This window comes from Chiloscyllium plagiosum, chromosome 12 (genome assembly GCF_004010195.1).
Source record: "Chiloscyllium plagiosum isolate BGI_BamShark_2017 chromosome 12, ASM401019v2, whole genome shotgun sequence".
Lineage (NCBI taxonomy): Eukaryota > Metazoa > Chordata > Chondrichthyes > Orectolobiformes > Hemiscylliidae > Chiloscyllium > Chiloscyllium plagiosum.
The window spans coordinates 39,540,763-39,566,191 of record NC_057721.1 but is presented as its reverse complement, the minus strand read 5'-3'; the positions used below and the strand labels follow the sequence as shown (position 1 = coordinate 39,566,191).

Genomic DNA, 25,429 nt, shown 5'->3' with positions numbered 1-25,429 from the left:
GTTGAAGGCTGAGAAGAACATGGTGTAGTTTCTCCACTCCAGGGAAGGACTGGACAACGAAGGGTACCCTGTCGGTCGCATCCTGTGTCTGTCTTCTGAGGAGGTCATTACAGTTTTTTTGCTGATGAGAATGATGATCAATGAGCTGAGCATCGTATCCTGTTCTTATGAGAGCATTCTTCAACATTTTCAAGAGCCTGTCGCATCCCCTCTCATCCAAGCAGATCCTGTGTATGCATCGGGCTTGTCCGCAGGTAGTATATTAGTAATTCCCTATTTGATTGTTTTAATATTCAAAATATATTCAAACTACAAACCTTCAAAATAAATCAAATTCTAAGCAATATAAATCTGAAGAAGGAATATTAAAATGAAGATTCATTTTATGGAAAGTGAAAAATCTAATTGCCAGCCTTTTTTCAAAAAGGCTGTTTGTTAAGAGTTGTTACATCTGGTGCATAGATGAAATTAAGTCATAAATGCAAATTTTCATAGGAGCCATTGTGAAGTGCTTTGTTTTGGCAATGAATGCTGTATGACAGTAAATTGTTTGATAGATGTAATAGCATACATACATTAATTGATTTGATAAGTTTTTATATTTTTACTATTTTTAATAATCAAAGGGTCTGTTTCTGTGTTATATGACTCTGACTCTATAAATAGTTAAATGATTGTTAACCTGCAATACAGCTTGACAGTCAGATGAAAAGCTCCAAAAGAACTGACATGGTCCTTGGGCTATTGTTTATTCAACTCTGCCTTAGGGTATATCCCAGTTGACTCTTTATTTTTCTGTTATCCCTCGGTGATTTAAGTCCAAACACACAACATTTGGTTTGCATTTCTTCCCTGAATGCTGTCAGACTGTCCCCACCTCTGAGCCAGAACACCAGAGTTCAAGCCCTACCTACTACAGAGGTGTGGCATAACACAACTGAGCATGTTGATCCAATAAATCTACTACTAAGGCATCCTGTCTGCATTGAACTGACTTTCTGACTTAATAATCCTGCCACCACAAAGACTGCTCTCAGTATTCTCAAATATCAGTAAAATGATGTAAGGTGCCATTGACAATGCAACCAAGCAGTAATTTAACAGTAGTAATGTATTTGCTGATAAACAGTTTGGGTTCTGCCAGAGCCATTCAATTCCTGACCGCATTAAAATATGAATGAAAAGGCTGATATAAAGGTGAGTATGACATCGAGAATCCATTTGACCAATGCGTGGCATTGAAGAAACCTAGCACACTGAACTCGTGGGAATTGGGTGTGAAGAAGCCAGAGAAGTTCTCCGTTGGTTGCAGTCAATTTGGGCTCCTGTTCCTTTCAAAGATGGCAGGCTGAGTTTACAACCCAACAGAAGCATAGGCATTTAAACTACCCAACAGTTTGCAAACAACAGAGAACAAATCATGTCTACAGAGAAGTAGGGCAAGACTGTGATGACCTGTCAAGTTTCAAAGCCTCAACATGCTCACCAGACAGATCCAAAACTTCTGGTAGAATCCGTATTCTACATTTCACATTGTACCCATCTTTCAGTTGAATTGTTGCTACAGATGTCTGAGTTAATATTCCTCATTTTGCTCAACCCAATGCTTTCATATCTATTTTACAATCTGACCCCATTTTCACACTTGAAAATTATTATGGCCTCTGACACCAGCACAATGGTAATAAAGAAGCCCAGTAATATCCAGTTGCCGAAAGTTCACGTATCCAATATCAACAAAAATAATGTATCATATAAATTGTAAAATATATCTTTGAAGTACTTTGTAAAAATGTTTTGTAGTTATATGTGTAGATTTCAGCCAATATTCCCTGCTGACAGAAAATTGAGTGTAGTTCTTGCTGTCCCACACCCCCAACCCCAACCTACACATTGTAAACACTACTAATCCTGCCACACACACATCATCTTTAACACCACCTGACCACACAGCAGCCCCTCTTTCCAACTTATCTCATGCACACAACAATCAGCTCTCTTTCCAACCCCCCCACCACCCCCCTTCCCTTCCCAACTCTCTCACTTAGCAGCTGTTCTTCCCAATTCCCTTCATGCACTCAATGGCCTCTATCCTCAAACATCACCTCCTTACTTCATATGCAGCGTCTCACTCCCCAGCCACTTGATCTTGCTGCCAATATCTGTTGCTAGACTGGGTTAAGGAGACTTTACTGCAAACAGATAGGAGCAAAAACATAGCAAAGTTTGAAGACTGCACTCACCTAGAACAGTACAGCACAGTACAGGCCCTTTGGTCCATGATGTTGGGCCGAGCATTTGTTTTACTTTAAGGTCAACCTAACCTACACCCCCTCAATTTACTGTCGTCCATGTGCTTGTCCAGCAGTCGCTTAAATATCCCTGATGTCTCTGATTGTACTACCACCGCTGGCAATGCATTCCACACATCCACCACTCTCTACCTCTAACATCTCCCCTATACTTCAATCACCTTAAAATTAAGACCCCTCATGACAGCTATTTTTGCGCTGAGGAAATGACTCTGGCTATCCACTCTATCTATGCCTCTCATTCGCTTGTACACCTCTATCAAGTCACCTCTCTTCCTCCTCCTCTCCAGTGTGAAAACCCAAGCTCACTCAACCTCTCTTCTTAAGACAAGCCCTTCAATCCAGGCAGCAACCTGGTAAATCTCCGCTGCACCCTCTCTAAAGCATCTACATCCTTCCTATAATGAGGTGACCAGAACTGGACACAATATTCCAAGTGTGGTCTAACCAGGGTTTTATAGAGCTGCAGCGAAACCTCACGGCTCTTAAACTCAAGCTCCCTGTTCATGAAAGACAAAACGCCATACGCCTTCTTAACAACCCTATTTTTAAATAGAATCCCTTCAGTGTGGAAATAGGCCCTTCGACCCAATAAGTCCACACCGACCCTCTGAAGAGAAACCCTCCCAGACCCATCCCCCTACATTTACCCCAGACTAATGCACCTAACCTACACATCCCTGAATGCTATGGCCAATTCACCTAATCTGCACATTTCTGGATTGTGGGAGGAAACTAGAGCACCCAGAGAAAACGAATGCAGACACTGGGAGAATGTGCAAACTCCATGCAGACAGTCGCCTGAGGTGGGAATTGAACCCAGGTCCCTGGCGCTCTGCGGTAACAATGCTAACCACTGAGCCACCTTGCCACCCTTGTCTTGTTGCATCCTCAGAACTCAATAAGGCTTGTGAGGCATGAGCTGCCCCCCACAAAGCTATGTCAAACTATGTTTTTCCAAATAGTCATAAACCCTATCTTTCAGAATCCTTTCCAGTACCTTGATTACCACAAACGGAAATCTGACTGGTCTGTAATTCCCAAGGATTCCCTATTCCCTTTCTTGAACAGAGGAACAACATCCCTCTAATCATTCAGTACTACTCAATCAAGTGACTGCTCCACTCCTGTTACTGACTTCCACCCATACTGATTCAGTAGACAAACTCTCCTCAACAATCTTCTTTTCTGCAGCTGTGATGCACTCTCTAATTAACAATGCTACACCTTCTCTTCTTTTACCCCCCCCCCCCCCCACTCCCTGTACTTTTTAAATGGTCTAAACCCTGGAACATCCAGTAACCATTCCTGTCCCTGTGAAATCCATGTCTCCGTTATGGCCACAACATCGTAGTTCCAAGTACTGATCAATGCCCAAAGTTCACCACTCTTATTCCTGACATTCCTTGCATTGAAACAGACACACTTTAACCCAATCCTTTAACCTATCAATTGTGTATCCTTCCTGACGGACTATCTGCATTCTATTTCTGCCAGTTCAACAACTACCCTCTCCTCTGATCTATAGCTCTGGTTCCCATCCCCCTGCCAAACTAGTATAAACCCTCCTGAAGTGCTCTAGCAAATCTCCTGCCCAGGACATGGATGCCCAGTTTAAGTGCAACCCATCCTTCATGTACATGTCCCACCTTTCCCAGAAGGTGCCGCAATGATCTACATATCTGAAGCCCTCCCTCCTGCACCAGCTCTGTAGCCAAGTGTTTAGCTGCACTCGCACCCTGCACTTGTGATCTCCAGTTGCTTGTTGTACTTTGGACTCATTCTCTGCTGACTTCTTCCTGTACCAAGTTCATACTGACTTACTCTGGGCCCATTCAGCATTCTCTGCGAAAAGTATTTTTTGAATTTAGGGTATTTTGAGCTTATCATTTGCTCCATGCTGTGGCAGAATTAGTACTGTGGGTCTAGAATATCCTGTCAGTGTCATATATTACAAATGTAAGTTAAGATGATGTAACAGATGATGTTACCCTGCCATCAGCAGATCAGAAAACAGAAAACCTCAGAGAGATGAGAAATGTGTAAAGAGCAAGATATTAGACACTACACGAGAGAATTGGATTCAATAACCTGTAATGTATAATGTAATCAAGTGTTATGTTACTGAAGAGGGTGAAAAACTTTATTCTAAGATAAAGTCGAACTGCTAGAGACCAAGAGTGGTACCCTGATAAAAGGAAGCAGTTTCTAATAGTGTACAGTTTTGCTGAAAAACTATTGGTTAATTCTCATGGAAATCTACTTTCAACATCAGGCAAAACGTTGTTATTTCTTTTAGGTTTTCGGATGGATGTTATAATAAAGATATTAGTGTGTACCTCACTGTCTTTCAATGAGTCTGTGATATGTCCAGGTATACTGTATGATATCAGCCTTGAATTTGCATAAACCAGTACTCAAATCCACAAAGTATTTTTGGGCTAACCTAACATCAGCTTCCCTGATCTTGACTGTAAATTCCACAAGGAAATAGTAGAAAGACACATTATTTAAATACAGAAGTGCAGGATATTTATTGAAATTCTTATACAGTATCATATGATTACAATCAAACAAAGCTTTTTCAACAGACTGTGAAATGGAAAAGTATTTATTCCAAAGCTAATGTGCTAGGATTTATCTCCAGATAGTGGACACTATACATAATGGCACATGCAGAGGTGGAGAAGTGGGGTGAAGGGGGCGTGTGAAGTACTGGTGGTGGGGTCAAATCAAGATGGATGCGAGAATGTACTATGGCTGTGGCTACCAATTTCTTCTGATATTATACTAGAGGCAGAGTAACTACTGGTAGGCCAGCTACCCTCAAGTCCATTGAGAATCTTAAATCTCCAGTAAAGGGTCTCCTCCTGCTGACAGGCGAGGCATGACCTATGGCCTGGCTGAATGCATGACATGGTGGGCATGTCCCTCCTGTTCCTGCACAGTGTGCCCCACAAAGGCCTACCCTTGCCTGTCTTTAACAAAGAGGCACATAGTTTTTAACCATTCCCCTATCTCTCAGTCTCCACCATCTTACTTTTACCCTACCTGGGCTAGTGAAGGCAAGTTTGCCCCTGACTTTCCAGTTGATTTGTCGGTTAGCTGCCTCTGAAGTTTAATATGATGCTAAAAAAAATCACTTTCATAGATTACACTGGACTAAGTATGACACTGAATCAGACAAAGATTTGTTTCAATACTTGCAGTGGGTGTGCTCGCATACATTTACAGTCTTGGTATTCAGGACCAGAATTAATAACTTCATATGATTCACTATATGTATTAACCAGCAAGTCTTTAGTGAAATTGAAGGTCACAACGAAAGAACAAAAGGTCAGTACTTTCAAAGTAAAAGTCTGAAAGTTATCAAGCAACAAACTATACGACAGTATTTGATTTAAAGTTTCAGTACAGATAACTGGCATTGGAAAATAACAACTACATTTTAAGAACACTTAACCCTTAATTTGTGAGAGGTAAATACAACTTATTTGTAATAAGCCTTTATTCCTAGCTCCTGTTGCCCTAAAAGTTGTTAATGGGCCTTCTTAAAACATTGTACTTGAGGATTTGATACAGTTGTGAGTCATTTGCTAAGCCACTTCATGGGGCTATTGACCACACTATGGGACTAAAGTCATTGTAGATCAGACAAGATGGGCGTGGATAGGTTTCCTCTGCTAAAGGACATTGAACATGCTAGGTCTTTACAGCAGTCCATAGCTTCATTGTCACCTTTATTGATGCTGACCTTTTATTTCCAGCTTTTCTAAACTGATAATATGGCTTGAGTTTTTGTTCTTTAAAATATTAGTCCAAATTTTCGAATTATAAGTCAAGTAAAATTTGTCATGCCACAAATTAATTGTGTATTAAGGAACAAATACTAAAGCATAACCTTACATTTGCTTATTTCCTTTCGTATTGTCCCAAAGCACTTTACTAATAATTAATAACTTTTGAAGTACAGTTACTTTTGAATATTGGTAAATTACTGTTTAATATTTGTATTTAAAAGGAGGTGATGGATGAAACCAGCTTTTTTCTTAATTTGATAACCCAATTTAGAGGGGACAAATAGGTGTGTACAACTGTATGATCGACTCTCACGTTTCTCAAGTTGCATGAGTGTAGCAACAGTAAGAATGAAATACAGTTCAGCTGAATGCATTGGGGGGATAGAACTTATTTATCAAAAAGCTAAATAAATGTTGGGCATATTACACAGCTAGAATAAATTCTAATCCTGAAAAGATCACTGGCATATGTGAGCGAGAAAATGCTGTAGAATTGCATCATTTCTTTACATTTGTGTTGTAATAAGAGCAAAAGGTGAAAATCCACCTTGTAAATATTTGTTTTGTCTATTCTGTTGAGTTAGTTTTCATGTATGCATTTCCAAGAAAATGTTGAAGGTCACAAACTGGACTGTATACAAGCAGAATTGTATACATTTCTCTGCAATGAAAAGAGCCAAATTTTTCTATTCCAGGAGGACTTTGGACTTTTCAAGTTGTGATGAGTTTATACGGCAATTCGATGTGAAGTTTTATTGTTAGTTTTTCTGGCAATTCAACTGAAAACTCCAAGTACTCTTAATATAAAGAAAGCAGGAAACTCAGGTCAGGTAGAGCCAAATAACCAGGTCAGTAGCAACTTGAATAAATGCTTACGGAACAGTATTGAACATGGGCAAAATTGAATTTAATTTGAGTGAAGGTAGGGAATATTGCCTTTTAATATTTTTTGATCTATTGTTACTGGACTGATTGAATTTGCTACTGAACTACTCTATTGTCAGCACCTGATTTTTATTTTGCTTTGTTCATCTGAACTAGGTGATTGTATGATATTTCTGCAATTAACTCATCTGACTGCAATCATCAAAGACATAACAAGATTATGGAAAGCAGCTCCACAAACATTATAATAATAAATTACTTGTGGAGTTGTATATGTTTTTATGTATCATTAGAAGGTCTCTGAATCTATAAGACAATTTCCTGGTGAGTTTATGTGATAACCTAGATGAGAGAAAATATTGTCATTTCTCCTTTGCCTTTGTGGGATGTTTTCCAAAATGAGGGAAATCACATGTACTTTCAAATTAAACATCAGATCTGGTTGGAATGAATATGTCTTTTTTGAAATACATCAAACCAAAAGAATAGTCCCAGTTTGTGCGTTTAAAGTCCAAGCTAAGTAATAGAATGATATTTTTCCAAGTTCTGCAGTTAGCAAGTGGAAAATTATTTTAAAAGCTGTAGTGCTTTCAGGGTATACCACAATATTTCTTGATGGGATCAAGATTTGATGTTATGGAAGGAATGCTTGGCAAGATTCAGGGAAGCCAGTGTTGCCTGTAGTACATGAGCCTGAATGAATTACTGCCTTTGGGAAAGTTAAGATAAAAGGAATCAAATGATCCACTTTGATAAAAAAGTAGGTCCATTATAGAGTGTGCACTTTTGTAACAAGAGGCTGTGTTGAACCTATTTTGAGCAATTTCTGCCAGTAATAGTTTTTATTTATACCATCTCTTCACCTTAGAACTGAGTTCAGATACTAAGGAGATATCAAATGGATCTCATCCTGTACTGAAGGGCAGTTTATGTAAAATCAGATGTATGTTTTTATTTTGTTTTTACAGCAGGTCATAGCTTTTGTAATTCAGTGTTAAAGCCAATAAATTAGCCTTGGCAAAAAAACTAATACAAGTTTATTTCTTTTCTAATTTTAAAATTATTTGGTTGTGACATTGCTTGACACATAAAAGAAATAAAAGTAGAAATATATTTCCTGTTCCCATTCATGCCTCACATCTAGATTTTGTCCTGATGAGGAATCAGGATAGCGTCAAAAATGCAAAATCTGAAACCTGTAGAAACGAGTGACCAGAGAAGATAAAATTAAAGATTACGTAGCAATTGATACCCAGAAGAGTGGGATCAAATATAGACTGCAAAAGTAAGCTTCAAAGGAATGAGGAATTGAGTAAATTAAAATTGATGAAAGATATCACTTTGAAGAAAAATTTAACTGTTTTACACATATGGTCGGTATCATATAATAAATTTACATACAGAAGATAGTGCAAGTAAAGTGAGGACTCTCCAAAATGGATGAACAAATAATTTCAAATCCAGATCTACTTTTTAAAAATTATAATAAACCTATGGGGAAAAGAACAGCAGGGACTTCTTGCAGGAACATTGGAATTTGCTAAACTGGTTAAAGGCGATATCACAGCGTGGAAAAAAATCAAAGAAGTCATATCAGCGAATGAATTTTAAATGTCTCTACCAAATCTATAATCATGAAGTGTTTATAGCCATTTGCTGAGTCACATCCATGCCAGCTCTCTGTACAAGCAATTCACCTAATCTCATGTAACCCTGCGATTTCTTTATCTTTGGAATAAGACCATAAGACATAGGAGTGGAAGTAAGGCCATTCGGCCCATCGAGTCCACTCCGCCATTCAATCATGGCCGATGCGCATTTCAGCTCCACTTACCAGCGTTCTCCCCGTAGCCCTTAATTCCTCTAGACAACAAGAATCTATCAATCTCGGCCTTGAAGACATTTAGCGTCCCGGCTTCCACTGCACTCCGTGGCAATGAATTCCACAGGCCCACCACTCTCTGGCTGAAGAAATGTCTCTGCATTTCTGTTCTGAAATGACCCCCTCTAATTCTAAGGCTGTGTCCACGGGTCCTAGTCTCCTCGTCTAACGGAAACAATTTCCTAGCATCCACCTTTTCCAAGCCATGTATTATTTTGTACGTCTCTATTAAGTCTCCCCTTAATCTTCTAAACTCCAACGAATACAATCCCAGTATCCTCAGCCGTTCCTCATATGTTAGACCTGAAATAGAATGCGATTGAATCCATGTTCTGCTTTTGTTGTTCTTTGCAGATCTATTTTTAACATTGTTATATAATGTAATGTATGAAACACATCCAGTGGTATGAACTTTAAGTGGATTTACTGAAGTTATTAAACTGACCGTTGCTGCAGAGTCATCTGCACAATAGCCCAGTTATACTACAAAATAACTTCAATTTCACATTTAACCAGAAAAGGGCCTGATCATGAAAAATGCTTTTTTTGTTGTATGTAAATTGCTACAAGCTACCTTTAATTTGGCTACTTATTAAGAAATCACACAATCACATATTGAAACAATTATTTAACCTTTATAGAATGTAACAAGCAAAATAAGACTCCTCAAGTAAGCAAGTCAAGCCTCACAACTCAGCTTGGCTATTACCTGATTAATGATGGAATTTAGCTACGATTCCAACAAATAGTGTCTGTCTCTGGGTGTGTTCAGGCTTCAACCCTTCTGCAACTTCATTCTCCAAAGCTCTGCTCCTGAGGAACCCTGGAGTTGAATTCCTCAAGTTTGTGGTGTGACACATTATTAATGATCCTTTAAATTCTTTCATCTAAGATATTGTAAATCTGCAGCCTGTTTTCTGAGAAATAGCTTCCTTGTTCCTTGTACGTTTGGCATTGACTGACTATTTCAAGGAACAGCTTTCCTGCGATTAACTCTTTAAATTCTTTAGCTGGCTAATCACTTGCTCTTGTGCCATGAGGGAGTCACTAATCAAGCAGCTGTTAAAACAGTTCTGTTCGTTTTGCTTCAACTCTTTCTTCTCCCAGACATGGCTAATTGCATTCTATTCCTGTATAAATTTTTTCTTGTCCCTTAATAGTTTATTCCAGATAGAGTTATTACTGCTACTTTCAATTTATGAGTAGTTATTGAAGTTCTGAAATTTATATCAAAACAAGGTTAACACTAATATGAAGTCAGTCAAGAGTGGTATAATATTAGTAGATTTTAGAAATATCTGATTAATCTTTTTTCTTAAAGGATATATTTAATGTATAGTGAACATTAGCAGAAAATGGATAGAGTAGTATGGGCACATTGATAGTGGCCCCAGTAAAAAGCCTAAACTATTTTTCGTGATCAGGCCCTTATTTTAATATGGTCAGATCCCAAAGCATGGCACATGATAAAATGTGAACATGGGAATATTGCAAGTAATCTGTCAGCTGCTGAATGCAAACATAGTACCATTATTTGATGAATGAGGGAGATGATCATGGAGTTGTGTTACAAGAGTCATGTACAAGACATGTTGATAATCCTAAGGCTTAAAGGAGCATTAATACCACTCCTGTCCAATTTTTTTGGTGCAAATCATTGTTGGTTAGATCATTCTGCGCTTCTAGATACTGGAAAATTATCCAGGGACTTAATGTGGATTTAATTTGTATGGTTCACTTTAGTGCAATAGTCAATTAATACTATATAAACGGGTTGTGTCCTGTTTACAAATTGTCTTCATCTATCAAACAAACTTACAACGACAGAATCAGGCAGTACATTCTACATTTCAATTTTGTTGTCAAATCCTATGCTATCAGCCTGTGCACTTGAAGGTATATTGTGTTGATTTATTGTGTGTTCATATCTGCCCTCGGTAAAAGGATAGCTAGCAGCTGATATCTGTGGGACATTTTGTCTGTTTTCAGTGTTATCATTCACTGTTGAAATTATATAGGTGTGAATTGCTTAGAAGATTAATTGCTCTCAAATTTGCATCACCGCTGTTCTAAAATGCATGTATAATTTGAGAAAAAAATAACAAAAGCAGCCGAGCACAACAAAAAGAAATAATTGTATATTCATTAATATTACAAGATATGATTGTTGAATTCTATTTTTTACATGACTCTTCATTTGAAACTGCTCTCTGTGGAAAGGTTTCCTTGTGTTATTCTCAGTCAAGAGGGATATAATAGTGATCATTATTGCTATTCCAAAATGATGATGTGAAAAGGTTTCTGGATGGCCTCATAGCATTGCACCAAATCGTACAGATAAATTTGAAGAATTAGAACTTATTTACTTTAAACTCGCATCAGTAAAAGAAATTTAAAATGCAAATACCATGACTGCAAAATTTTAGAAAATCGATTGATCAGCCATTTTACTATTAGTGTGGGAATAGCAGAAGTTTGCACTTAATGATACCTTGATCGTATTTGTCATGACGCAGCAGCAGTTATTCTGTGAATTACTTCCACGTGTGAAAAGATTAGTTTTCCTCTTTAATACTATACTGGATTTTGTCAGTAATGATGAAGAGGTGCCGGTGTTGGTCTGGGGTGGCCAAAGTTAAAAATCACATAACACCAGGTTATAATCCAACAGATTTGTTTGGAAATACTAGCTTTTGGAGTGATGCTCCTTCGTCAGGTAGCCTCCAAAAGCTAATGCTTCCAAATAAACCTGTTGGATGATAACCTGCCATGTGATTTTTAATTTTGTCAGTAAGTAATTGGAATGGAATAGGATTACTTGCAATTTGCTTACTTTAAAGTTCTTGCATTTATTTTTTCTAATGATTATTACTAGAAGTCCTGACTACTAACAAAATGAACTCACCCTTTGCCCTATGTTCACAATGTCCACTGACCTTCCCCTGTCAAAGAGTGACCGATCTGGCCAAAATAGGGACCATACTTTATCCCTTCATATCCCCACCTTAATGAAGTTTCAAACTCAGGATGAAGTTGAGTTGTTCTTCCATTGTATTCACGTCCATGTACTTCGCATGGAGACATTCCACCCTTGGATCCTTTCAGCCATTTTAATTATTCTTCCTTCATCTGGACACATCACTCATGCCCCTTTTGTAGTTTGATTGATTTTTTTTCTCCCAACTTGACATCGGCCATCTCAATTCTGTCTTTCTCTGAACCAGCTATACTATGCACTAGTGGGTCTGACCTGCTGTTGTCTGATCAAATGTCAAGCCATTCCTTCCAGAGTAATCACTAGTCTAATTTCCTCCAGTGATCTTGTTTCGAATGCTTCCCATTATGATAGCCTCTCAGCTATGTGCAGCTTACTTATACAAGGTAGGCCCACCATTTCAGCCTGTTCCTGTCCACTGAACTGCTTTCTTCTTACCTTGACCCTTCACTTGTCCTGTCTCTCACTACACACATTGATGCTCTCTGTCACTTTTAAAGGTTCAAGTTTCCTGGCCATAACCCTGAATTAAGAAACTTCTTCGACCTTGCTTCCTTTTCTACCCTTCTCTCAGTTTTTTTCACATGGCCCATTTCCAACTTTTCTGTTCCCATCATCGACGTCATTGTCTCCATTTCTGGCAACAGCGTATTAACTAATTTTCTTCATAAGCCACTGCTATTCACAGCTCAGGCACTATACTTGCATCTCTCACACTGAAAGGGCTCCATTCCATTCTCCCTATTCCTATATCTTGATCACATATGTTTTGATGATGCAGCAAAATTTCTATTATGCAATAGTGACAGAAAGTTGAACCAAATCGGCCTTTTTACTTCTGCGTTCACAATACAGTAAAATTAAATAGTTGAAGACCCCCAAATAGTCACACTAATGAATCCTAACCAGACTTTACCCTCCTCGTGCTCCAGCATTCGCCATTGATTTTTGATACCTTTGTCCACTTCTCAATCACTCTCAAAGCTCCCACCCATTCAACGGCATCTCTTTTCACTCCATCCGAGGACCTAAATGCTCCTTCCAGATGAAGCAACAGTTTACAGGTACTTATTCCAATTTAGTAAGAACAAAGAATGATACAGTGCAGGAACAGGCTTTTTGGCCCTCCAAGCCTGCGCCGACACATTTTACTCTTCCATATTAAAACTGTCTTCACTTAAAAGATCTCTATTCCTCTATTCCCTTCCTATTCATGATTTCATCCAGGTGCTTCTTGAATATTGCTATTGTGTCTGCTTCCACCACCACCACTTACAGCACGTTCCAGGCACTCACCACTCTTGATGTGAAAAACGTGCCTCTCACATCTCTTTCAAACTTGTCCCCTCGCACCTTGACCCTGTGTCCCCTAGTAATTGACCCCTCCACCCTGGGAAAAAGCTTCATACTTCCCACTCTACCTATGCCATTACAATCTTTTAAACTACTATCTGGTCACCCCTCAACCCCCTGTCTTCCAGTGAAAACAAACCGAGTCTATCCAACCTTTCTTCATAGCTAAACACCCACATACCAGGTAAACCTTTTCTGTACTCTCTCCAAAACATCCACATCCTTCTGGTAGTGTGGTGACCAGAACCAGTACAGGTCGTTCTGCTGTAATGCGCGTTTCTTTAAGATGAATTTGCTGTAATGCAATTGACAAAGTAGGAACACTGTTTCTAAAGTGCGGACTTTTAAAACTAGTGTAGGATGTAACACGATTACACCGCCAACATTTTGAGCGCTGTTTCTAAAGTACGGTTTACCTATAATCCAGGGTTGTACATGAACACAACCATCGCATTATAGAAGAACTACCAGTATTCCAAGTGTGGCTCAAGTAAAGTTCTGTAAAGCTGCAGCAAAACTTGTCTATCCTTATACTCAATGCCCCTTCCTGTGAAGGCAAGCATGCCAAATGCCTTTTTCAATACCTTATCTACCTGCACTGCCACCTTGAGTGATCTATGGACCTGCACACCCAGATCTCTCGACATATCAATACTCGTGAGGGTTCTGCCATTCGCTGTATAAATTCCTGGAAAGAAGTCTATTATATTTGCTGCTCATAATGTGGTCCCTTCTGCTTGGCCCTGAAAGACTAACTCTATTCAATTCTTGTCTTCCATTCTATCACAGATCTTCCTCTTGTCCTTGTCCCACTATTTTCACCAGTTCTGATGAAAGGTCATCAACCTAAAACACTAACTTTGTTTCTCTCCAAAGATACTGGCTGAACCGCTCAGTATTTTCATAATTGTTTTGGTTTTTAGATCAATTTATTACTGTGTAGTTCCTTTTGAAATTGAGTGCAGAGCATTAGTTTAACCACATCAAAAACTGGGAGTTTGAGAAGGAGGAGGAATATTGGTGCATCATAGTTATAATCACAAAGATTCTATTTATGACTTTGATTAGAGCCATTTCGCTGCTGTGTAAGGACAGAATTGAGTGGTATTGTGGAAAATTGGGTGTTGATTTGGAAGGCAACAGCACACTTTGGAGTAGGAGAGATTGTTGGAGATAGTATTTTGCAATGGCAGTATAAGGCAAAGATTGAACTGCTGATGGACAATGATGAATGCAATTTTGAAAAGGAGAGGGCAAGAATATAAAGTGAGGATGCCATTTACCATGTTGGATAAGACTCTGGGCTCAACTGCATTCCTATCGTGCATTCCAGTTCCCACCCGCCAAGTTTAGTTCTGTTTTTGCCTGTTTGAACTCCTTTGCATTTACACTCCAACATAGATGATAAGTAGTTTCACCTTCATAGATTTTCAGCACTATTTAATGAAGCTTCTCTTCTTTTTATCTGAATTTTCAGTTGAAAGAAAAATGTTTTGCAGTCACATTGGCTGATATATTAACTTCTTGCAAATATTGCTTGAATGAAGATATAATCCATTAAAAGTAACAACTGCAATAAAATAACCACATCTGAATTTGACACGTGCAACAAGTGTTCACCTATAAATAATCACCCTTTGTAATTTTAAAGCTTTTTGTTTTTACCAGAGTTTCAGATGAGAATTTGATGATTGATTAATCAATGTTGAAAAATGACATTACGCAGATAAAATTCTTTATCTCTCTTTATTTATAATGTACCAAAGAAACAGCGGCGATGCTAGTAGTTTTGCAGTTCAAATGGCAACATTTCTCTTTGACACTGCAGAATTAAAAAGTCAAATTATTATTCCAAAGTAGCCAGTAATGTCTTAAGAATTAGTTGAAGTTTGCATTTAGATCCCTGCTAAACTTGTATTAGCTTCTCATAAAGGGAAGTGTCATTCATTTATGTAGCCTTCTTAGTGGAATTGGACTTAATAGTGTTTTATTTTAAATCATGTTTTATTCTTGCAGAATAATGTACATTAAGTCCAACTTTGATTCCCTTAATTGGAATACTGAATTTATTGGGAGGTGCATTTAACCACCCCCCACCCCCTCCCATTTTCTCTCTCTCTCTCTCTGTCTTACTCTTACTCTCACACTCTGTCACACACACTCTCTCACACACATCCATCCACCCCTTGTCCAATTAAAACAAGGTGTATACACAGTTAAAATGTAGCAAGTACATTCTATACTGATTTGTTTTCAATATTTCAAACATCAAACGTGAGAAATCCTCTCTAAATCCAGTGAGAGCCAATATATTTATATAAATCGAGTTCTATTACTTCAGTAATTCAAATAGTAATATCTGAGGTATTTTTTTTATTTTTTATAAAATATGTTTAAAAATTGCTCCAGAACAAAGCCTGCTTTACCCAATCTTTCCTTGGTTCACAGTGATATGGAACATTGCTCTGTATGTTTTTTGAAGGAAAATCAATGAACTAGATCAAACACATAACGAAAGTCATGTGAGATTTAACCATGGTTTATTTTTCTGGGGCTCACTGAATCTCTTTGCATCTCTTTTATAGTGCTGTGCAACAAGTTTGTTCAATTTGTTTTTTCTTGGTATTCAAGACTCTTTGTTGGAGCCCTGTCCATAACTATACTCAGATTAGCTGGGATACATGATTCTATGTCCTCCAGCTGCATCACTTTGAATTGACAATACCTGACTTGTATGTAGGTTAAACACATGCTAATTTCCTTCCATGGATAGAATCTTCCATGCAGTTCCACAGCACTATACGTTGTTCCACCTCTGCTGCTCCATGGCGTTTTTAATGGTTGGTGCAGTATAAATTATCTGGTTCCATGGGAAATTAACATTCATGTATGATTTAAATTCCTGCTGATAGAGTTGCTGGGCTATAATTAATTATGTGGTCAGTAGTGAGTTCATAGGTGGACTTCCTAGTACAATGGAAAAATATTAGCTAAAGCATTTTTTACTAGTACCTTTCTTATTTTCAAAGAACAGAAGTGTGTTTTTAAAAAGAAAATTAAAATGAAAGCAGTTTTAAAAGACTTTCTAATAAGTATCATATGTTTCATATTGTATGTTATCATATAATTTATGTATCATTAATTGGCTTCCATCTAAAGTCACAATAAAACTGTATCAGAAAAAAATCCACCTCCATGAAATGGCAAAATGTAAACATACATATGTCGTGGACTTGTATGATGGCATATATTTATTTTCATTTTTTTAAATTAAGCTGGTTTTCTAATCAACCTGTTCAGAGATGTTATTAGAGCAGGTCGGACTTGAACGCAGGCCTCTAGGCCCAGGGATAGGGACACTACCACTGCACCACAAGGTATAGAGGTTTGGTTTAAGGTTATTCACCTGCTTATAGAAAATAATTCATTTCTTCAAATATAGATGGGAATAAATCCATCTGTTTCCACTTGCAACTGTTTAAAGAATCACACAGGTGAAATCTTTCATCATTGGTGCTATTATGATCCTGATGGGCCCCATTAATGTTTAAAGAAGAAATCCGAGCACCCAGCAATTCACCAGTCTTGGCCACAAGATTTCATGTTTCAATCAAAATTTATACATAAAGAAAAATCAAACAAACACATGACACTAACTTAACACTGTAGCTTGTAAAGATTCTATCTTTTACTTCATCTCAAGAATTCCCCTATCTGACATTCTTTAAAATTCACTAATTTTCCCTTGAACAATTTGCCATTATTATCATTGCTCACCAGCATTCAGTCTACTTTCTCTTCAGTGTTCCAGCTACTCTCCAAGCTACAAAATTCCATGATTTTCTGTTAGTCCAATGATTAAATGCCTCTCCTCTTTCTTTACCAACCTTTTTAGGTCTGCATTCAACAACTCAAGCACAGGCTTCCCCGTGATTTCTTGAGCATTGTTTTAAAACATCAGAAAACCTTTTTCAATAGTCCATTGCTGTGATTTCAAGCTGAAACCAAGCTGATTACTTCCAGAACTCAAGCTGCAACAAGTTAACTTCCTATTATTGAGAAGATATTGTAGATTTCATGTTTTAGAATCAAGCTAAATAAATCTGAGGATTTTTTTGTCTCTCTTTACCAACTTTGTTTTGAACTGAATCCTAGCCACCCAATCACAGGTTGCACCTTAGACATTTGATCCATCGGCTATCCTAACAAGGGCTTTTATTTAATTGAGATTACAAACCTGGCTGGTCCGGGGCCCCTTAGGAGAGGAAACCCGCACGAATACGGGTTTTATTACATTTGATGTTAACACATTCCGAGCATGTAAGAGACTTAAATATACACTCTGGTTAGTTGTAGGTTAGATTAGTAGATAGTTGAGTTTTGTTTTTTTTTCCTTTTTCGGTATTTTTTCTTTTGTTAAATTTTGGCTATTGTATTTTGATTTAATTGTATATCAATGTTTGTATTTGAGAGTTTTGTTTATTTTTGTAAACTTGTAAAAATGTTAAATCTCTAATAAAAATATCTATAAAAAAAAGACATTTGATCCAGAAATTACTTGACCTGAGGTGTGAGTCTGGCTTTATCTGTGAACTTCCAAGGAGATACTTAAGACGAAAGGTAGTACAGTTCCTCCATAAAATAGAACAGCAGATTTAAGACATTTAGCCCATTGAGTCTGCTCCAGCATTCGATAATGGCTAATATGTTTTTCAACGCCATTATCCTGCCTTCTCCCCATAACCCTTGATCCCCTTACCAGTAAAGAACCTACCTATCTCTGTCTTCAATGCACCAAAGACTTAGCTTCCACAGCCTTCTACGGTAATGGGTACCACAGAATAACAAATATCTGGCAGAAGAAATTCCTCCTCATCTCAGTTCTGAAGAGTTGTCCCTTTGCTCAGAACCTAGTCTCTCCAGCAAGTGGAAACATCTTCTCCATATCCACTCTATCCAGGCCACTCAGTATTCTGTAAGTTTCAATCAGATACCTCCTCATCCTTCTAAACTACTTTGAGTACAGAGTCCTCAAATGTTCCTCATATGACAACCTTTCACCCCCAGGATCATTCTTGTAAGTGTCCTCTGGACCCCCTCCAATGCTAGCACATCTTCCCTTCGATACAGAGCTCAAAACTGCTCATAATACTTCAACAGCAGTCTGACTGGAGCCTTACACAGCCTTGACAGTACATTTCTGTTCTTGGATTCTATCCCTTTTGAAATGTATACTAACATTGCATTTATGTTGCTTACCACCAATTGAACCTGCATGTTAACCTTAAGACAATTCTAAACTCAGACTCTAAAATCTCTTTGTGCTTCAGAGTTCAAAAGCCTTTCCCCTTTTGGGAAATAGTCTATGTCTCTATTCTTGAGTTTTGAGAAGTTTGAGCTCAGGTTGAAGTTCTGGATGTAAGTTTGCTCACTGAGCTGTAAGGTTCTTTTTCAGACGTTTCACCACCTTACTAAGTAACATCAGTGAGCCTCTGGTGAAGTACTGGTGTAAGTGACCCACTTTCTATTTATGTGTTTAGATTGCCTTGGGTTGATGACATCATTTCCAGTGGTGTTGTCATTTCCTGTTCTTTTTCTCAGAGGGTGGTAAATGGGGTCCAAGTCAATATGTTTATTGGTAGAGTTCCAGTTGGAATGCCATGCTTCAAGGAATTCTCATGCGTGTCTCTGTTTGGCTTATCCTCAGATGGATGTGTTGTCTCAGTCGAAGCGGTATCATTCCTCATCTGTATTTAAGGATATTAGTGAGAGTGGGTCATGTCTTTTTGTGGCTAGTTTATGTTCATGTATCCTGGTGACTAGTTTTTGGCCTGTTTGTCCAATGTAGTGTTTGTTACAGTTATTGAAAGGTATTTTGTAAATGGTGTTAGTTTTGCATGTTGTCTATCTAGGGTGTTTCAAGTTCATTAGCTGCTGTTTTAATGTGTTAGTGGGTTTGCAAGAACTGTAACTAACACTACATTGGACAAACAGGCTCACTGATGATGTTACCTAATATGGTGACAAAACTCCTGAAAACGAACCTTCCAGCTCAGTGAACAGACTTACATCTACTCTTCCTATATAAGTGCATAATCTCACAGTTGCCATATTGTATTCCATCTGCCACTCTCTTAGCTTGTCCCAGACTTTCTGCAACCTCCCCGCTTCCTCAACATTACTTGTCTTTCCATGTATATTTGTGTCATCAGCAATGTCCTCAGTTCCTTCGTCCATATATAACATGAATAGTTGTGGTCCCAACACAGACCCCTGTGAACTCCATTAGTCACCACCTGCCATCCTGAAATCAACCCCTTTACCCCTACATTCTGCCAGTCTTCCAATTCTCTATCCAATCCAGTACATTTTCCTTAACACCATGAGCTCTTAATCAGCAGCGTCCTGTGCAGTATCTTGTCAAACACTTTCTGGTAATCCAAATAGATCATGTCCACTGGCTTTCCTTTGTCTTTATCTCATTAACTTGCTCATTATCTCCTCAAAGAATTCTAACAGGTTTGCCAGGCATGACCTCCTTTTGACAAAGCCTTGCTGATTCAGCCCTCTTTTAACAAGCGCTTCCAAGTACACCTCAATCTCAACGTTAATAATGGATTCTCAAATTTTACAAACTAACAAGTTCAAGCTAGCCAGTTTATATGTTCCTGTTTCCTCCCTCCATCCTTTCTTAAATAGGGATGTTACTTCAGCCATTTTTCATTCCTCTGAGGCTCTCCCTGACTCTAGTGATTCCTGAAAGATCACTAGTCTTGCCTCTACAATCTACTCAGCTGTCTCTTTCAGTTGCATTTCTAACATCAACCCATCTTGCCAGCTGGCTGTGCTCTAAAGGAATTCACAAAGATAAATTTGAAGAAAAGTAATACTGGACAAGTCAGATCACCTCGTGGAATCTCGCTTCACAGACCATAATCTTTATTTTTCAGTTTCTTTGCCACAAAGGTCAATCTTCACAAGAGGCCACCGATGTACTTTTAACAAAACATCATAAAAGGTTATTATGTAAGGAAAACAACTAAACTAGACAAGTACAATTGATGCAATCTCATTACTAATATCAGAAATAAAATTCAACCCCTTTAAACCACCAACACAGTTAAAGTTACAAATTACACAACACAAGGTTATAGTCCAACAGGTTTAATTGGAAGCACTAGCTTTTGGAGCGACGCTCCTTCATCAGGTGATTGATCAACAACCTGATGAAGGAGCAGTGCTCCGAAAGCTAGTGCTTTCAATTAAACCTGTTGGACTATAACCTGGTGTTGTGTGATTTGTAACTTTGTACACCCCAGTCCAACACTGGCATCTCCAAATCATGAACACCGTTAAAAACACTGAAATCCTAATAAAGTCACCTTTATCTCCATGCTCAAAACTCTTCCTCAGGTGATATAGCTATAATCAGTTTCCTTTTGGCAAATTACTACACATTCACTTAGCGCTCTTTTCTTCAGTTAATGTTTGTCTCCTAAATAAACTGCTAGCTCAGTTCACTATTACTTACCAGATCGCGACTGTTATGGGACTCTATTCCCCGCCTGAACCTGTTTCTAGCCCTTTCTTTGTCTCATGGTCATAGCAGTCAAATCAGCAATTGGCTTTTAATTCCAGAGTTTTCTAAAAGAATGGGAAACCATATAAATGATTTGGGTGTGAACATAGGAGGTATGGTTAGTAAATTTGCAGATGACACCAAAATTGGAGGTGTAATGGACAGTGAAAGTTACCTCAGAGTACGACGGGATCTTAGTCAGATTGGCCAATGGGCTGAGGAGTGGCAAATGGAGTTTAATTTAAATAATTGTGAGGTGCTGCATTTTGGAAAGGCAAATCAGGTCAGGACTTATACACTTAATGGTAAGGTCCTGGGAAATGTTGCTGAACAAAGAGACCTTGGAGTGCAGGTTCATATCTTAGTGGGGTCTAAGATAAATAAGATTGTGAAGAAGGTGTTTCATATGTTTTCCTTTATTGGTCAGTGCACTGAGTGTACGAGTTGGGAGGTCATGTTGCATCTGTACAGACATTGTTTAGGCCACTTTTGAATTGTGTGCAATTCTGGTCTCCTTCCTATCAGAAGGATGTTGTAAAACTTGAAAGGTTTCAGAAAAGATTTACAAGGATGTTGCCAGGGTTGGAGGGTTTGAGCTATAGAGAGAGGCTGAATAGGCTGGGGCTTTTTTTCCGCTGGAGCATCGGAGGCTGAGGGATGACCTTATAGAAGTTTATAAACATGAGGGGCATGGATAGGGTAAATAGACAAAGTCTTTTCTCTGAGGTGGGGGAGTCCAGAAGTAGAGAACATGGGTTTGGGGTGAGAGGGGAAAGATTTAAAAGGGGCCTAAGGGACAACTTTTTCACGCAAAGGGTAGTGCATATGTGGAATAAGCTGCCACAGGAAGTAGTGGAAGCTGGTACAACTACAACATTTAAAAGTCATCTGGATGGATACATGAATAGGAAGAGTTTGGAGGGATATGAGCCAAATGCTGGCAAATGGGACTAAATTAATCTTGTGGACAAGTTGGACCAAAGGGTCTCTTTCCATACTGTACATCTCTAGGACTCTAATTACTTATCCTCTGCTGGAATAGCTACAAAAGTATGGCTCCAGATCTTTACATGATCTTTCTCATTATGGATCTCTTAAATCAACAAGACCTTTGAAATACAATAAATTCCACTTTTTTGAATTGCCTTTTAATTACGGTTGTTTTTACCTTATACTCAACCGGTTACTCCTATTTTCAACAATTAAAACTAAAATATGCATTCTAAAACATATGAATCGTAAACTAGTTATTCATAACACTGCGCAGTAAAAACACCAGCTTTGCACACGTATAGTCATATCAAGAAGCAGCATCCTGAAGTGAATTGCAAATTTAGCCTAGTGAAAAATTATTATACAAGTATGTTGCATAACTTGTGCAGCAGTGAGTGAGTGAGTAATCTATGTGAGTCATTTTTGGAAAGGAAAGAGTTTGCAATAATTTACAAACAATGTTCTGTTTGTACCTATTCTTGTTTGCATTTATATTTCTTTTATTTTTCTGTGCTAGCTGTATGACAAGATCAACACAAAGTCATCACCACAGATTAGGAATCCACCCAGTGATGCTGTCCAGAGAGCCAAAGAGGCAAGTTGCACAATTTTAGTTGTACTGTATGTCAGCTTTTGTGCTTTAGATTGACATTTACATGTTAATCATTCTGAGAGCCTATTGTCTCATGTCCTATCAAAATACACATTTCATACCATTGTCCTCTGAACTCTGGTCGGCATGGACGGGTTGGACTGAAGGGTCGTTTCCATGCTGTACATCTCTATGACTCTGTGATACCATAGTTAGCCTTATGTAGGCTTGAGACATTATTGAACCGTACATTATTGTAATGTATACTCCAAGATTTCTTGCTCTGCATTGTATGCGATCTTGAATTGGATTTTTTTTGTTTTGTTAAAGTTGGTGACATTGTAGGTGTATCTTCAAACACACATCTAATTACAGCTTATGGTGAAATAATGGTTATGTCACAGAATCAGAAATCTAGCAAAATGCAAGTCCCATCAAATTTGTAAATTCAAATTGAATCAGCTTTATTGTCATGTGAACTCACATGAGTACAATGAAAAGTTTACAAGTCGTCACTTAAGAAATAAGAAGTCCAGCATTACAGATTGTAGGAATAAATTAGAAAGTAGAGAAATAAAGACTTCAGAACAACAGTCCTTCCAACCCAGTCCACGCTGGCAAGTAGCTTCCAGTCCGTGCCAGGCCTCAACTGCAGACCACACTGGGTTTCACTTCGAGGCTCTGAAGGCTGGGAGACTGACCAGGAATCACCTTGAGGCTGTAAGTTCACACTGCGGCCACGTTGAGCTGAAAGATTGCCACACCTCCCAAGAGGACACCTCACTGAGTTTGTGCTGAGGGCTGGGATTTCAGGACGCTGTTGAGAAGAAAGAATGAAGGAACAAAACAGAAAAGAAGCGGATGGAGTGGTTGAACTCCTGCTGCAGTGTCCTACTCTGCTGTCATGTTGGATCAAACAAGTTTAGTCGAAATAAAGTGTAGATATACATTGATATTAGTAAAGTGACTGAGAATCTCAAATGTCTTTTAGGACTAACCCACCATTTTGTCACAACTTGACCTATTTGTATCTGCAATTCCATGTCACCATGATTGAAACTGAACTTCTCTCTCTCTGAAGGTACCTAAAGGCCTTACAGTTACATCAAATTGGTAGTAAGGAACCAGGAAGCTGTGACTGAGAAATCAAATCAGTTCATGAGCAGGTCAGGGTCATGAACACACCTAATGCAGTCAACCCTGAAAAGACATTCCCACTGCTATCTGGGAATTAGAGCTGAGTTCAGAAGATTTCCCACAAGTTTCAATCTACAGCTTGACTCTCAAAATCATAGTGATCAGCCATTGTTTCAGATTCTCTTACCATCCTAGATATATTTATTCCACTGAAGTTGGAGGCACAGTGGCAGGCTGTCAATGATGGGAGGTGGATCTCACATTGACTGTTGGTACCATGAAGTCTCATAGTTTCAGGCCAAATGTGGCCAAGGTAACTGGGTATATTTTCATCTATCACTTTCCTTCAAGTGATCAAAGATTCATACAGCACAAAAAAGGCCATTCAGCAAATTATGTTTATGCTGGCTCTTTTAAAACGTTATCTAATTAGTTCCAGATATTCCCCACAATTATGCAAGTATTTCCTTTTCAAGTTTAGATGCAGTTCGATTTTGAAAATTGGTATTCAGTCAGTTTTCACCAGCTAATTACGTAGCACTATTCATGGCATTATAACTCAGTGCATTGGAAAACCTCTTTGTCTCCTCTCTAGTTCTTTTGCCAGTTATCCTAAATTGGTCTTTGTTTATAAACTCTCCTGGCAGTGGAAACAGTTTAATATTGTTTACACTTCAGCCATCTCTCACATTAGCTCTAAACTTTCTCTTGTCCAAGAAGAATCCCAACTTTTCTAATCTTCCCAATAGTTCTTATGTCTTTTTTGCATTCACTGAGTTGTTGACACTCTTTCTAAAGTTTGGCTCCCAAGATCGAATGCAGTGTTCTAGATTAATACTCAGAGGTCTAATTGATATTTCATTATTGTTTGGTATGACATTCTTGTTTTTGTTTTCTATGTCTCTTTTTATAAAGCTCAGGATCCTGCAAACTTTATGAAAAAACATTGATTTTCAAATAAATCAACGATATTCAGTTTCCATCCCTGTCACTTTGCAGGCATGTTTCCGTACACTCAACTTTATCACATCCGTTTGTATCTATTTATATTACTAATTCATTCACTTTTTTTGTGATTGCTCTGCATACCAAGACACAACACTTGTCTTTTTACATTCTTAGTCCCGTTAATTTTGCTATGCAGCCCTGTTTGATTGTTGAGCTTGAATTCTCTGCCTATCACTTCTCATATTTTCGATGCTATCTTTTGTTTTTCCATTTCCTTCTCTTCTGTCTCCATGTATCGGCTCCTTTACCCCTCCTATTTTAGTTCAACCCATCTCCAACTGCACGCGAAAGTACTCCCCCTCTCTCCCGCACCCCCACCCCACCCCCAGCTATTACCCAATAGCTGCTTTAAAATTCCTTTATAAACCTACATTTTGCACCTCCCCAAACCCTCACCCCTTCCCTTCTAATGAGTTTAAAGCCCTCTCTACAGTCTAGTTATTCAATTTAACAGGACACTGGTCCCACAATTCAAGTAAAGCCAATCGCTCTGAACTTGCCACCATCAGAAGAGTTGCCTTGGAACTTGCAGGGCAGAAAAGACAAATGAAGAATAACTTGAAGCCAGATTAAAGTGAGTCCATTGAGCTTAAGTGAAGACATCTTGCCATTGTCATTGCTGCTGTGGGCCTATCACCATCTTCCAGCAGGTGGTTGCAGAGACTGGCAGTAGGTTCACAGCTGGGAAATCTCTCACAAACCTCGACCCATCACTAAGATTAGCATTAGCATACAGTGGACAGGACAAGGTGGAAGACAATCAAGGTTCAAGTAGAGAGGCAGCTGGGGGCAAGATGGCCTAATTTTCCTGCAAGCCTGATATGTGCTTTGCAGCAGAGTTATGGAACAAAGATGAATTAGATCAGATATGGCTCGCTCACTATGATAGTTTT

At 38.5% G+C, this 25,429-nt stretch overlaps 1 protein-coding gene across 1 annotated transcript in view; it reads left to right on the top strand.

Annotated features, from left to right (window-relative positions):
- The window catches only part of caska (calcium/calmodulin-dependent serine protein kinase a), a 468,988-nt gene extending 446,540 nt beyond the window's left edge, over positions 1 to 22,448 (top strand). Inside the window, exon 13 of the mRNA XM_043701523.1 lies at positions 22,317 to 22,448. Within this exon, the coding sequence (XP_043557458.1) occupies positions 22,317 to 22,448 (132 nt within the window). The remainder of the gene's footprint in view (positions 1 to 22,316) is intronic.
- The last annotated feature ends 2,981 nt before the right edge of the window (positions 22,449 to 25,429 follow it).